The 12,142-nt window shown below is 47.5% G+C and overlaps 1 protein-coding gene across 3 annotated transcripts in view; it reads right to left on the bottom strand.

Moving 5' to 3' along the window:
* NRP2 (neuropilin 2) overlaps positions 1-12,142 on the bottom strand; it is a 115,457-nt gene that overhangs the window by 35,432 nt on the left and 67,883 nt on the right. For all 3 annotated transcript variants that reach the window (XM_055345186.1, XM_055345188.1, XM_055345187.1), the window contains exon 12: positions 9,566-9,706. In XM_055345186.1, coding sequence (XP_055201161.1) covers positions 9,566-9,706 — 141 coding nt within the window. The remainder of the gene's footprint in view (positions 1-9,565; positions 9,707-12,142) is intronic.

Here is a 12,142-nt window from a genome sequence, read left to right as displayed (position 1 = left end):
AGCTGTGCCCCACAGCCGGGCGATCGGTCACACTCCTTTCCAGGCAAACTGGGCTCCCCCCACCGCCCCTGCTCCTGCTTCTCCTTCCTGCCGCCCCTTGCTCCCCTCCCACTCCACCTCTCCCAGCGCTCTTGCCAGTTCTTCTCCTACCTACTCTGGCACATTTCTACTAATGCCTCTTTTCTCTCAACAACTCTGACATTTACCAGCTGTACCACTGATCCTACCTGGTTTTTAAAAAGACTCGAGGCCATTTCTCATGCATTTCAGCAGGTAACCACCACTGCCTCGTGCTGTAATTGAACTGTTTTATGTGTGTTTTCCCCATCGCTCCGGTTAGGAGATAAGCATCCCAGGCTTACATGTGTCAGGGTTACACCGCTTCTTGCCCCTGCCCCTAGACAGTGACATGTATATGCTGCTTCGCGAGAAAATTTTGTTCCCACAAATGAATGAATGACAAACACACGGATAAAGGAAGCATATGAGGCTCTATGCTCACAAGAGAGAAACCAGAACAGAGGGAGAATCAGCCAGTCTTTGGTAATCCCACAGATTCAGATCATCTCTGCACAATTCCCTCCCACTCTCCTGGGCCAACACCCCTTCCAAAGGCGAGGTGAGCTGATAATAACACGGTGACCTGGGGACGCACCGTGGAGCCACCAGTGAGACCCCCGTCTCCCGCCCCAGTAACTTCCAAGCCCTGACTGCTTCCACCTCAGATATAAAGGAAAGCAGATTTCAGAGACTTATTATTCAGCCTTCTTCCTTCAGTTTCACAAATAAGACCCACTTGCTGCTTGAAAATTGCTTGGCAGAAATACTGTCACTTGTGTGAATTTACATTCTTAAGCGGCAGGGGATTCATAGCATAATGGTTAGAATTTAGTAAGTAAAATGTGTGTGGAGGTGGAAAGAGCCGCGCTGGCTGGGTTTTACCCGGGTCTGTTCTGTTTACCCATCCTGTTGCTGAAACTTTAGGCATCATCAGGCCTAAGGTCTCCAGGCTGCCACAGGCCCGACCCAGCCGCACCCCCCCCCCGCCCCCGCTCCCCTCGCCCCCTCCTCTGCGCGCTCACTCTCTCACAATAAGACGATAATCGCTCCGCATGATGTAAAGGACCATTGGAAGACCGGGGAGTTAATGCTGGTGGCGTGCTAAGCACGAGCAGCTGAAGGATCATAATTCAGTGCTGACATCTAAGCTAATCCACTAGTTTGCAGAATCTCAAGACAAGCAGGCCTCTGAATTTCACTTAGTGAAATCATTTGTGCCCCACTTGTCTGTTAAGTGCTATGAGCTCGAGGGAAGAAAGATGATATGTAAATTTAAGGAATTAGCAGTAGACATCAGTCAGAGGGACGCTGAGCTGCAGAACGTCCCTGCCTGTCACCGAGAGGGGCCTGATTAGAACCAGGACGTCGTGAAGCAATGGCTTGGGCCAGGCAAGGTCCAGGGAGGGGATAGGAAGGGCCGGAGCAAGAGAACCGGTGTTTGCTGAGCACCTACTATGTGCCAGCTGTCGCGCCAGAAGCCTTTCCTTACGTAACCTTCCCTGCAAGATCTAGGTCCTTGGAACAAGAACCGTTTTCTTCATTTTTACCAGAGAGGAAACGGAGGCTCAGGGAATTGACGCCACGCGTCCGAGATGGCTGCTGGAATCATTACAGCAGCCCTGACCGGAGTGAGCAGGATTGCTGGGCATGGCCTCTCATCTGGGCTGGAGCCCTCATCTACTGCTCACTAATCACTTAATGTCTCAGTCTCCCCATCTGTAGCATGGGTAGAATAAGAACGTTACTGGAGAGGGCTGTGAGAAGGAGCAAGCCATGCGAAATGCTTTGCCCAGTAACAGGGACGCAGTAAGTGCTCAATAAAAGCTATGATCTCGCCTACTACTACTATCGCTATACGCTCTGCTTCCTATGCTTGCCTTTTTTTTAAGAAAGAAAAAGGTCAGAAGACCACAATAACCTGGAAGACCAGTCCTAGATTCCCAAAGAAGTATGTTCTGGGCTGAGGGCAGTGAAGATGCTCTGTGGAGTAAGTCGGTTCCCCCATCCGTCCAAGCCCAGCAACCAGACAGCCCCTACTTATGCATCATGCACTGTTTACCACGTCTTTCCTGTCACTGTATGGTAGATGAAATAAAATACTACATGGTTCTGGAATGAGTGGGACCTCAAGAGACAGTTTAGATCAGGTCAGTCCGGCTGCCCAGAGGAACTACACTGAACACATCCCCAGAACAGCTGTCTACCCTCTGCTTTAAATTCTCTAGAGAAGGAGCTTCCATAGGCCACATCGGCAATGCGTTTTCTGGGTCACAACCTGAACTGTCAGGAACTTCCTAAATTCAGTTTTAAGTTTTCCTGCTGTCATTTAGACACATGTCCTCCTTCCATCCCTGATGGAGCACAGCCAATTCCTGTCCTCTGACTTGGAAACATTTTCATTTGTGAAGAATTCAGACCCTCAGTCTTCCCTGTCTTGGGAAACCTGACCTTTGTCTCTTTAAATGTCCACTTGTTGGGCCTTTACTTATGGTGGTAGGTCTATACTAGCGCTCCTCTAAGCTAAGTGCTTCAGTTCTTTTAAGTCATGGCACCCGTACATGTGCTGTGAGTGAAGCACATGTGCTGTAAGTGAAGTCTGTTCTCGTAGAATGTTCTAATTTATGGCCTATCACTGCCAAACACAGAGGAAGTTGTAAGCACACAGTGGCTGTTGATTACTTGATAGAGCAAAGGGCTGGCATGGTGCGGGTGGACCACTTTAGCGATTTACTTTAGGGACTTTAAGGAAAAGCCCTTTGGGTTGTCAAGATGTCCCCAAACATGACAACTGACCAGCCTAGTACCAGCTCTGCCTGCTGGAGACTGTCTTCTTGTTCTTGTAGCTGATGGCAACGGTGACGGCAATGGATGGCTTCCAACAAAAAGACAATAGAAAGGATATATGTTCAGTTGCTCAGAGAGAATGAAGAAATAATGTCCCAGAGATACAATCCCTCTCCTCCTGGACCTGACATATTTTGGAGGCATTTTGCTAGGTTCTTGACTCAAAACATCTGTTGTTGCCCATGACACGGGAAAATAATCACATGGGAATGAACAACAAGAGTTCAAAAGGGCAAAGAGGACGTGCACAGGACAGTCGTTCAGGCATTTTAACCTGCTGCTGTCTCTAGAAAGAGTCTCTTGACATTTCACCTGGAGATTTATGGCCGCATCTGGCTTCAGTTGCATGAGTGCTGTGTGGACACGTGACTGTGGTTGGGCCCAACAGCAATGGAATCGATTGTGTCCACACCTTACCAAACCCTGAAGTAAATCGCCAGTCGGATCTTCCTGGCTATCGCAAAGCCAAACGCACCATCTGTCCAACACACACATCTCCTGGCTAGCATCTTGCCCTCCTACTAGAACAACCATCTGAAAGAATATTTAGTGCTGCAGGAGACGTAATCTCTTTGTATAGGTCATGCTTAAAACATGAGTCAGCCCCTCAGCTGGCCTCCCAAGGTCAGTCGAGCTCCGCTAAGGTCCTCAAATTAACAACCAGTTAAGGAAACACTGACTTTGGATGAACTCAGCAGGATGTTCTCAAGGTTTACAATTGACCATTTTGTGGACATTTGAGGTTTCAGGTCTGGTCTGTGCAGGAGTCTTCCTAGAACTGGTGTTGGTTTTTTTTTTTTTTTTTTTTTTTTTTTTTGGTATGTCAGCTTTCATGAAGGTTTTGCAGTTGAGGCAGCTTTGTCATTATATTGCCTCTTCATTATCAATTTCCAGTTCCCCAGCCAATCATGACTTTCAGAAAAAAAAGGAAACAAAGCAGATGAACATAGGGGAAGGGAAGGAAAAACCAAATACGAGGAAAACAGAGAGGGAGACAAACCGTAAGAGACTTTTAACCCAAGGAAAGGTACTGAGGGTTGCAGGAAGAGATGGGGGTGGGGGGGCAGGGTAACTGGGTGATGGGCATTCAGGAGGGCACAGGATGTAATGAGCACTGGGGGTTGTATGCAACTGATGCATCAATGAATTCTACTTCTGAAACTAATAGTTCACTCTGTTAATTAAATGGAATTTAAATTAAAAAAATTTTTAAAAAGGAGTAAGAGCTTCTCTTTACTGCTATCTTTTCTAGAAAGTCAGAGATATTTTCCTTCCTATTTTATTTTTTTTTATTTTTTTAAAAATTTATTTATTTATGATAGTCACAGAGAGAGAGAGAGAGAGAGAGAGAGAGAGAGAGAGAGAGAGAGAGGCAGAGACATAGGCAGAGGGAGAAGCAGGCTCCATGCACCGGGAGCCCGACGTGGGATTCGATCCCGGGTCTCCAGGATCGCGCCCTGAGCCAAAGGCAGGCGCCAAACCGCTGCGCCACCCAGGGATCCCCCTATTTTCTTTAAAGAAGAGCCTCTATGCTTTCCTTTTCCAGTTGAAGATATTCTTTGAATACTGGCTTTCTTTTAGCCAAGTTGCTCCTGGTCTTTAATTATCTACCAGAGTCTAAGCCTAAGAAAGTCTCCTCTCTGTATGCGCAGTGGCTGTGCCTCAGTCACACCACATCATCGTCCTTCCGAGGGCAACTCAAGCTAACGCCAGTAGAGTCTGGATCATTTGCTGCCAGTGGCCCACCTAGGCGGAGGTCTTCTGAGTTCAGAGAGAGTGGCTTTTTAATTCACAGAGTCACTACTAGTTCCCTGTCAAATATCAAGCCCATCACGGGCAAGTTCACTCATCACTTCTCTTCTGTAATTTCTTTGCAACCATCTACACCCTGCCCCCTCACCACACACACACTTAATCTTCGTGTGTACATGTCCCCCTAGTGAATCATAGTTCTGGTCCTCTACTCTCACGGAGTTTATAAATGGCCCAAGCTGCATCAAAACAGCCCCACAGTACGTTAATAACCCTACCACTGACATTTGATGGAATAGCTACCATTAATAAAATTTGAGTATTTCAGAACATTGTATTCTTAGTCTGTCTTGAGCTTGTTTTTGAATCCAGAGAAATGGTTTTGTTTTCTCAATCCAATAAACATATAAGTGCCAAGCAACCAAAGTTCTGTCTTTTCATAATGGTATGACATTACAAAAAGGCATTTCCTGTTTCATTGTTTTCACTTCATTTTTATTTTATTATTATTTACTTATTTAATTTTAAGTAGGTTCCATGCCCAATGGGGGGCCTGAACCTAAGACCCCGAGACCAAGAGTCACATGCTCTAGCAACTGAGCCAGCCAGGTGCCCTACCTGTTTTCTTTGTACCACTTCCATGATTTGGAGTTACTGAAATGAAGTAATAGCGTAACCATACCTCATGAAGTCAACAAACATATAAAAGAACACCCATTTAGGGAACCCACACCCTTGAGGATTCTGAAGCTGACCTGGAATGGTACGCTCTTTCTCTAGTCTTTTTGTCTCATTCTTGATAATAAGGATAATTATTACTATTACTCTTATTGGCATTACTTAGTATTTACCTCTTTTTTTTTGGTCCAGTGAAATAATTCCTACACTATCTAATGCTCTGCTACTTGCTTACTTTACTATGGTTGCTCACTGGGGTTGAATGATGCAATGACAAAAATAGCTGCCACTGGACACTCCCATCAAGGAACCACAGAGAAGGCACATCCACCTAATTACTTGCTTCTTGGTTTACACTGCCATCCATCCTCTCTGTGGGGAACCAGCATCAGCAAGGACCCCAGAGATCACACACGTATCAATGCCAAAAGATGCCTGAGCAGTCTGGCCAAGACAATTCTGTGACCATGGCCACGTTTTACATCTGTGCTGTCCAAAATATCATGGCCACCAAGCCCTTGAAATGAGGAACTAAAATTATAGCTATATTTAATTGTAATTAACTAAAATTAAAATAGCTAGTGCCTACCATATTAAACAGTGCAGCGCTAGACACGTGGACTCACCATACCATCTCAGAGTTTTTACCTTGTCCCTTAAGCACATGAATCTGATCATCCTCAAAACTGGGTTTATGATCATCGCACTTGAGAATGTCTGTAAAAAATACCAAAGCTCCCACAAGGGAGGACATCTTCTGTGCCATTGTAGCTCCAGAAAAAAAAGGCAAAGTGGCTTCTCAGAGGACAACCAGCAGGGGTCACTGATTTCAGGACAGGGTCCCCAGGGGCTGTGGCATGAGCACACTCTGGGCTTCTAAGCCACAAACAGGGAGCTAAAGGAAGGGATTCTGAGTGGTTTGAAAGATTATCTTGAAAAACAAAAACAGTGGCATGAAATCCATGGGTGTCTCATCAGCCTTAAGCAACCGTTACCACTGGCCAAAAGAACAGAACTAATTGCTGACTTAAAAGGAAAAGGGGGAAAAAAAAAAGACAAAACAAAACATGAGTAAAGAACTAAATCAGAAAATATCTACGGAATGTGAGTTGTTTCCACAGACGCTTCTCAGCAAACAGGCTGTGTATGATATTTCAACATGGTGATTCCGTTCTCCTTTTCCTCCCTGGTCTCTCCCAACACCCTCCACCCTCAATGGAGACACCCCCTTTCCTACCGGCAATTGCTTTTGCTGAGCTATTCCGTAAGGGGATAAAACATATGGCACACTTCTCTTGAACAACGTCTCCTCTTTGTGGAGTGGTGAAGTGTGGGGGACACAGGGCTTTTGGGTTTGCCTGGGAAGGTCCAGCATCTGCCCTGCCCCTGATCAGGGACAGCTGTTTCCTCTCTTCCAACTGCTCCCCTCGGCCCCCATCCTTTTTATTTTGAAGAAAGGACCACCCTGAACAGAGAGGGCTTTCTATCCTCCCCTGCTGAAAGCCACATCTCGAGCTTCATAAGCAGGAGAGTGGCAAATACAGCAAGTGACTTTTAAAATCATCAGAGAATAAAGGAAGGGTTCTGAAAACAACAGTATGATTTTGTTTTCTGGAGACAGGTGACAAGTGCCACTTTTTCGAACTTCGGGGACTCCTCTCGAAGAGGAAAATGATTATTTTCCTTCTCAATATCTTCAGGGAGAAACAACATTAGATCTAGCAGTTCCTTATGGCCCTAATTTTCTTTCTGTCCCCATCCAGCCAGCCAACGGTTGGAATTTTGCCTGCTTCGCGAGCTTTCTCTGAAAAGCCCTCCCAAACCACAGGGTGTAATGAACCAACTGGAATGAGGACAAGAACTTGAATTTCCAACTGGTAGCCAGGGTAGCGGAAGGGGCACTCAGGTGAGGGCGAGGTCTGCGCCAGGAGGAGGTGGAGGTCAATGGGCAGAGGTAGAGGCCAGGCTCAAATGCAGAGTAACAGAAGCTCTCACCAAAGTGTCACTTGCTAATTGGTGGCCTTGTAGCCTGGACAGGGCTGGCCTCGGACATTCTTAGAGAAAATCTGCTCAGAGGAGCACAAGGGAGAAGGCTGAATTTTTAGGGCCAACCTGAAGACAGTCTCTGAATAAGAGCCAGTAGACCTCCTGGCGCTGGGTCATCTGTATCCCTTCATTTAAAGTGTCTCTGCCAAGCTGTCCCCTCGTCCCCACCCTCATGCAATGCTCACGCCCACGCCTGCGTGCAACTCATGTGTACAAACCACAAACACACTCCACACATACACACACAAACATGCACAGAGGGTTCACATGTAAAACATGCATAAACACACACACATATTCACAGACACATCAACATCTATATGTGAAACACAGGACATGTGCACATACACACAAAACCCACAAACACTTTGAGAAAGAAACAGATGTGCTGACACACACATACACACATAACCCACAAGTACACATGTGCACACACACACTTACGCATACCCCACAAACCGTCTTTATGTTCGGGTAAAGAGTGGAGGTTGGGAAAAACAACCAATTAATTTGGCCAAGTCTCAAAGGAGAGGAAATGAAATGAAAAATCCAAGCTGGGTTATAAAAATAAGTATTTTTTTTTTGCAACGTGCAGGAGGCTCATTATATTAATTAAACATTATTGCAGTGAATGAGAGGGGGCAGGGTGATTAAGGCTGGGACGAGGGTAAGTGTTCTCTCCTGTTGCCCGAGGCCGTGGTGATCTTCAGATATTAATCTCTCTGAGCACTCAAATGCTGAAGAGATAAACACTTGAAATATGAAAATGTTTTTCTCCAGAGCAGATGCTGTGACCCTCCAGGAAAGCAAGTGCAGGCTGTGTCAGGAGGCCAGCCCGTAAAGCTCTCCTGGCATCTGTCCCACTGCCGTCCCCTGGGGACAGGGGACACCTCCAGTCCTTGGGGTTGAGGGTAGCAGAGCAGCTCTGGGGCACCCGGAGGGGAGAAGGGGAGGCCCCATCTCCCTTTTGTTCTCTAGTCAGGCAACATTTGATCTACTAATTTCCAGAACTGACCCCTTTCCTCTCAAATGCTTATGGGGCACCAAGGTCCAGGCCGGCGGTGCAGAAAAATGAAAACCTAATGCGTGGCGTGCTAGAGTCAACGTGTGCTGGCTTGTGAGAGCCAGTTGTTAAATTTTCTGGAATTTTATAAGGCAGTAGTTAAGTGCAGTCATTATTAAAAATTAAATTACATAAAGTTACCATTAAATAGGTTACATTAAAAACAAAAGGTCATAAATTCTCAAAACTCAACACTTCCTAATTATCTGAATACATGTTGCCAGTATCTACGCTCCTGAAGTCATTCATACCTGTCCTGACTGTCTGACGGCAGAAAACTATGCGATGCTGTTAATGTACCTCCCAACTCTGCCTCTGGTCATGTGGGTAGCTTAACCACAGGGGGATTATTTACACCACCGACAGTGGCAAACATTACAAGGCAGGATTTCTCTCTTTTTCCTGGAGGTAAATCTTGGACCAGAACACCACGGGACACGCGCACTGCCGTGGAGAGAGGAGACGCCTCTTGCTTCTACAGGTTTAGGAGGGCCCAGGGCCGCCCCTCTCCGCCAACAGTGCCGGGAGAGCCTGCCCTCGGAAGGGGGAGCTGAGCAAGATGTCAAGGACCATCTTCCAGCAACACTCTTCCAGAAGCCGAGGGCCAGGAGGCTCTACTCGACCCCTGGTCACAGCAACATTCCGGACTCTCAGCGTGCTTTGCTACCGACGTGATGATACTCTCCGAAAAGTATCAGTCGGGCTGGAGGCCAGTGGTCTCCTAAGGAGGCATTTCAGGAAAAACAGCCAGCTCGGAGTTGACAAGAAGCTCTGTGATGTCGGCTGTGAACGCTAGTTATGGTGACAAGGGGGCAGTGACTCAACCCACCTCCTGAAACCTCCCAACTGCTCTTCCTTTCTTCCTTTTCTTTCTTTTCTCTTGGCCTGTCTTGCTCCCTCCCGGCTTCTGAGCTCTACTGTAATCACAAGACAGGGAGAGGAACCACCGGCCAGCTCTTCTGTAGGGTGACGTTGTGAGCAAAGACTGCAGTGGTTTGTGGGCGCAGAGCAGAGGATTGCTCTGTGGTGGGAAGTTATGACGCTTGTCAGGGAATCTGGGGCTGCGAGACGTGCAGCAGGCTAGCCTTAACCCTTTCCTCTCTGAATCTGCAGCTGGCTTACCTGGAAACGTCCGGTCGTTGGGGCTGGAGCTGCTGGTCCAGGTGCTTCTGAGCCACTTGGCATGGTCATACATCCAACCACAGGGCTCCTCGGGCAAATCAAAGTTGCAATTGAATCCTGAAGGGAGCTGCAAATCTTTGTCTGAAAGTGGGGAAAAATAACCCAAAGAAGGCAAATGAAATGGGTTCGGACAACAGCCACAGTGGTGCTATTGAAAGCGCTGGCAAGGCCTAAGTGGAGGGCAGAGAAAGAAGTGGCTCCCTGTGCTTATTCATTTAACTCATCTTGGCGATCGTTGGCTTTCGGGTCAGCCTTTGGTCTCATCCTTCCCAGGCGTGAAAGCCAAGTCTGCCAGTGGTTCCCATAGTAAGCAATTATAAATGAGGCCACCAAATGGCTTCAGGCTCTAATCAGGCTCTTCTGTCCACCTCAGAGAGCAGACAAATGTGAAAATTGCTGTTCCCTAAGTGCCAGAGAAGAATGTCTCCCCAGTGCCTCAGTGGAAGGCTGGCTCCTGCCAACCTGGCTCTCACAAGTGATGGGGCACAGCCCATTAGCATCCAGAGAGGCTGACATGGCGGGGAGGTGCTGGCCAGGGAGGAGCGAGTGAGCTCCGAAACAAGGAAGGGCTGTGTGTTCCCCTTCACCTCCTGTGACAGGTCTTTTGTTCGAGGACAGAGGGTCAGCTCAGCATCCCCACAGGGTGGCACTGAGAGGTGGGCAGATTTGGCCTGGCAGGGCAAAACGAGGGGGCCAGGCCAGCCAGCCGCCTCACTCAGCGCTGACCAGGAGGAAAAGAATATAATTTTGCATGGCCCTGAGTGGCTGCAGGCCACGATCCCAGGGGTAGCAGAGGATGCCTTCCTCCGGGCAACGTCAGAAGCCACCGCACAATGGCTTGTCCCATCTGCTTGGTTGTTCACCTGTCCAAGCTAGAAGACTGAACCCTAAGAGTTTCTTTGGAGGCTCCAGTCAGCTCTAAAAATCTAATGTGAGCTAGTGCCAAATATGTGATTAAGTGGGGGCGGGTGGGGAGGTGGGGGAAAGAGGAAATGGGAATCCAAATTTGGATGCTTGCCGGCAGTGGCTGCAGAGACAGCGGAAAAGTGCTGGCTAATGCTAGTAGCAGGGAGGAAGTGGGGTCTTTGGCCTCCTCACTTCCCTTCTCAGGGTTCCCAGAGAGGAATTTCCGTGGGGAAGGCCTAGAATGCAGGTTAGGAAGTCTAAAGGGAACAACAGACTGGTGGAAACAAATTGCTCACACCATGGGGGCGAGGGGAAGGGCACTGCCGGCCACGGAGGCAGACTGCCACCAGGCCCTCCCTGGTTTGTCCCCGCTTCCCCAGGGAGGGCATTTCATGTTGCCCGCCCTTGGCCAAAGGCAGCTTGAATCGAAAAAACACATGGAATCTATTACAGAAGCATCAACCTGTGGCTTGGAAAAGTCAGCCCTTAGCCCTCACTCCCCTTCTCCCGACAATTTCTGAATTTCTATTTTTCCGTTAAAAAATATGGAGTAATTCAATATACCATAATTCCTCTCTAATGTTTATGCGCATACTCTATCTCAGGAACCAAATTCCACAAAGAAACCTTTTGCAGGAAAAAAAAAAATAGGGAGGAACCACCAAAGAAACCTCAAATGAAACACACCACTATAAATGGGAAAATTACATTAAACTTCTGAAAGTTTACAGCAGAACTCTTAAATTTTCCTCTGGATTGCCATTTAGATAGACCCCCTCCCTCCTGCCCTCCCCCAAGCTAACTCCGCTAATCCGATACCATATATTAACTCCCTATGCATTCCACCGTGAGCTCACGAACTATCTTAAACATGTCTTGGAAGATCCTCCAAGTCTCTTTCTCCTCTTCATAAAACAAAAACAAGTTCATTAAAATGTCAGAATCCTGTATTCAACTAACCCTGACCAATAGTGTCCCCCTCGCCCACACAATACACAAAAGCACATTCCTAAAAGCATATGCATTAAATTATCATTTTTCAGGCACACAACTTCAGCATTTATTTTTGGCTTCCCTCCCATTCCCCTCTGTAGCCCTGCTCTGAAGCCGGCCACTCCATAGGTGCCGCATGGCCAAAGCTGATTGCGCCACCTACCTACCGAGTCAGCGCTACACCGGGTCTCCCCCACTCCCCATGTCTCTCCACCAATCTTCCCTCATTTTGTTTAATGAACGTTTAATAAGGATCAGTAATTTACTGTAAGTGGAGGCTGTCAAGCCTGAAATTCTAGCCAAAAATGCCAGGTGCTCCAAAATTTGTGGTTTGTTAGGAATGTCCTCATACTTGGTAAGGTGACGTACTTTTGGGCTCTGCCAATTATTGTTTTTAATTCACTTGGATGCGTTTAGATGAGGAAAGGAAGGTGATACAGAGCTCCCATGTGAAGAGGCCCTGGGATCTGAAGGTAGTGTTGAGGTGCCTTTGCACATCCCTGCCTTTGTCACTGACCTGTGCTCACCGCCCCCCACCCCCGCCCCCATGGAGGATGGGATGCACCATTTTATGGAGCCAAGATTATCACACTTTCACAAGCAGCAGTGGGCAAAGAC

The sequence above is a fragment of the Nyctereutes procyonoides genome, unplaced genomic scaffold, assembly GCF_905146905.1.
Source record: "Nyctereutes procyonoides isolate TBG_1078 unplaced genomic scaffold, NYPRO_anot_genome, whole genome shotgun sequence".
In the NCBI taxonomy this organism is placed as follows: domain Eukaryota; kingdom Metazoa; phylum Chordata; class Mammalia; order Carnivora; family Canidae; genus Nyctereutes; species Nyctereutes procyonoides.
Note: the sequence above shows the minus strand (reverse complement) of the source record. Positions and strands in the feature narration are given on the sequence as shown.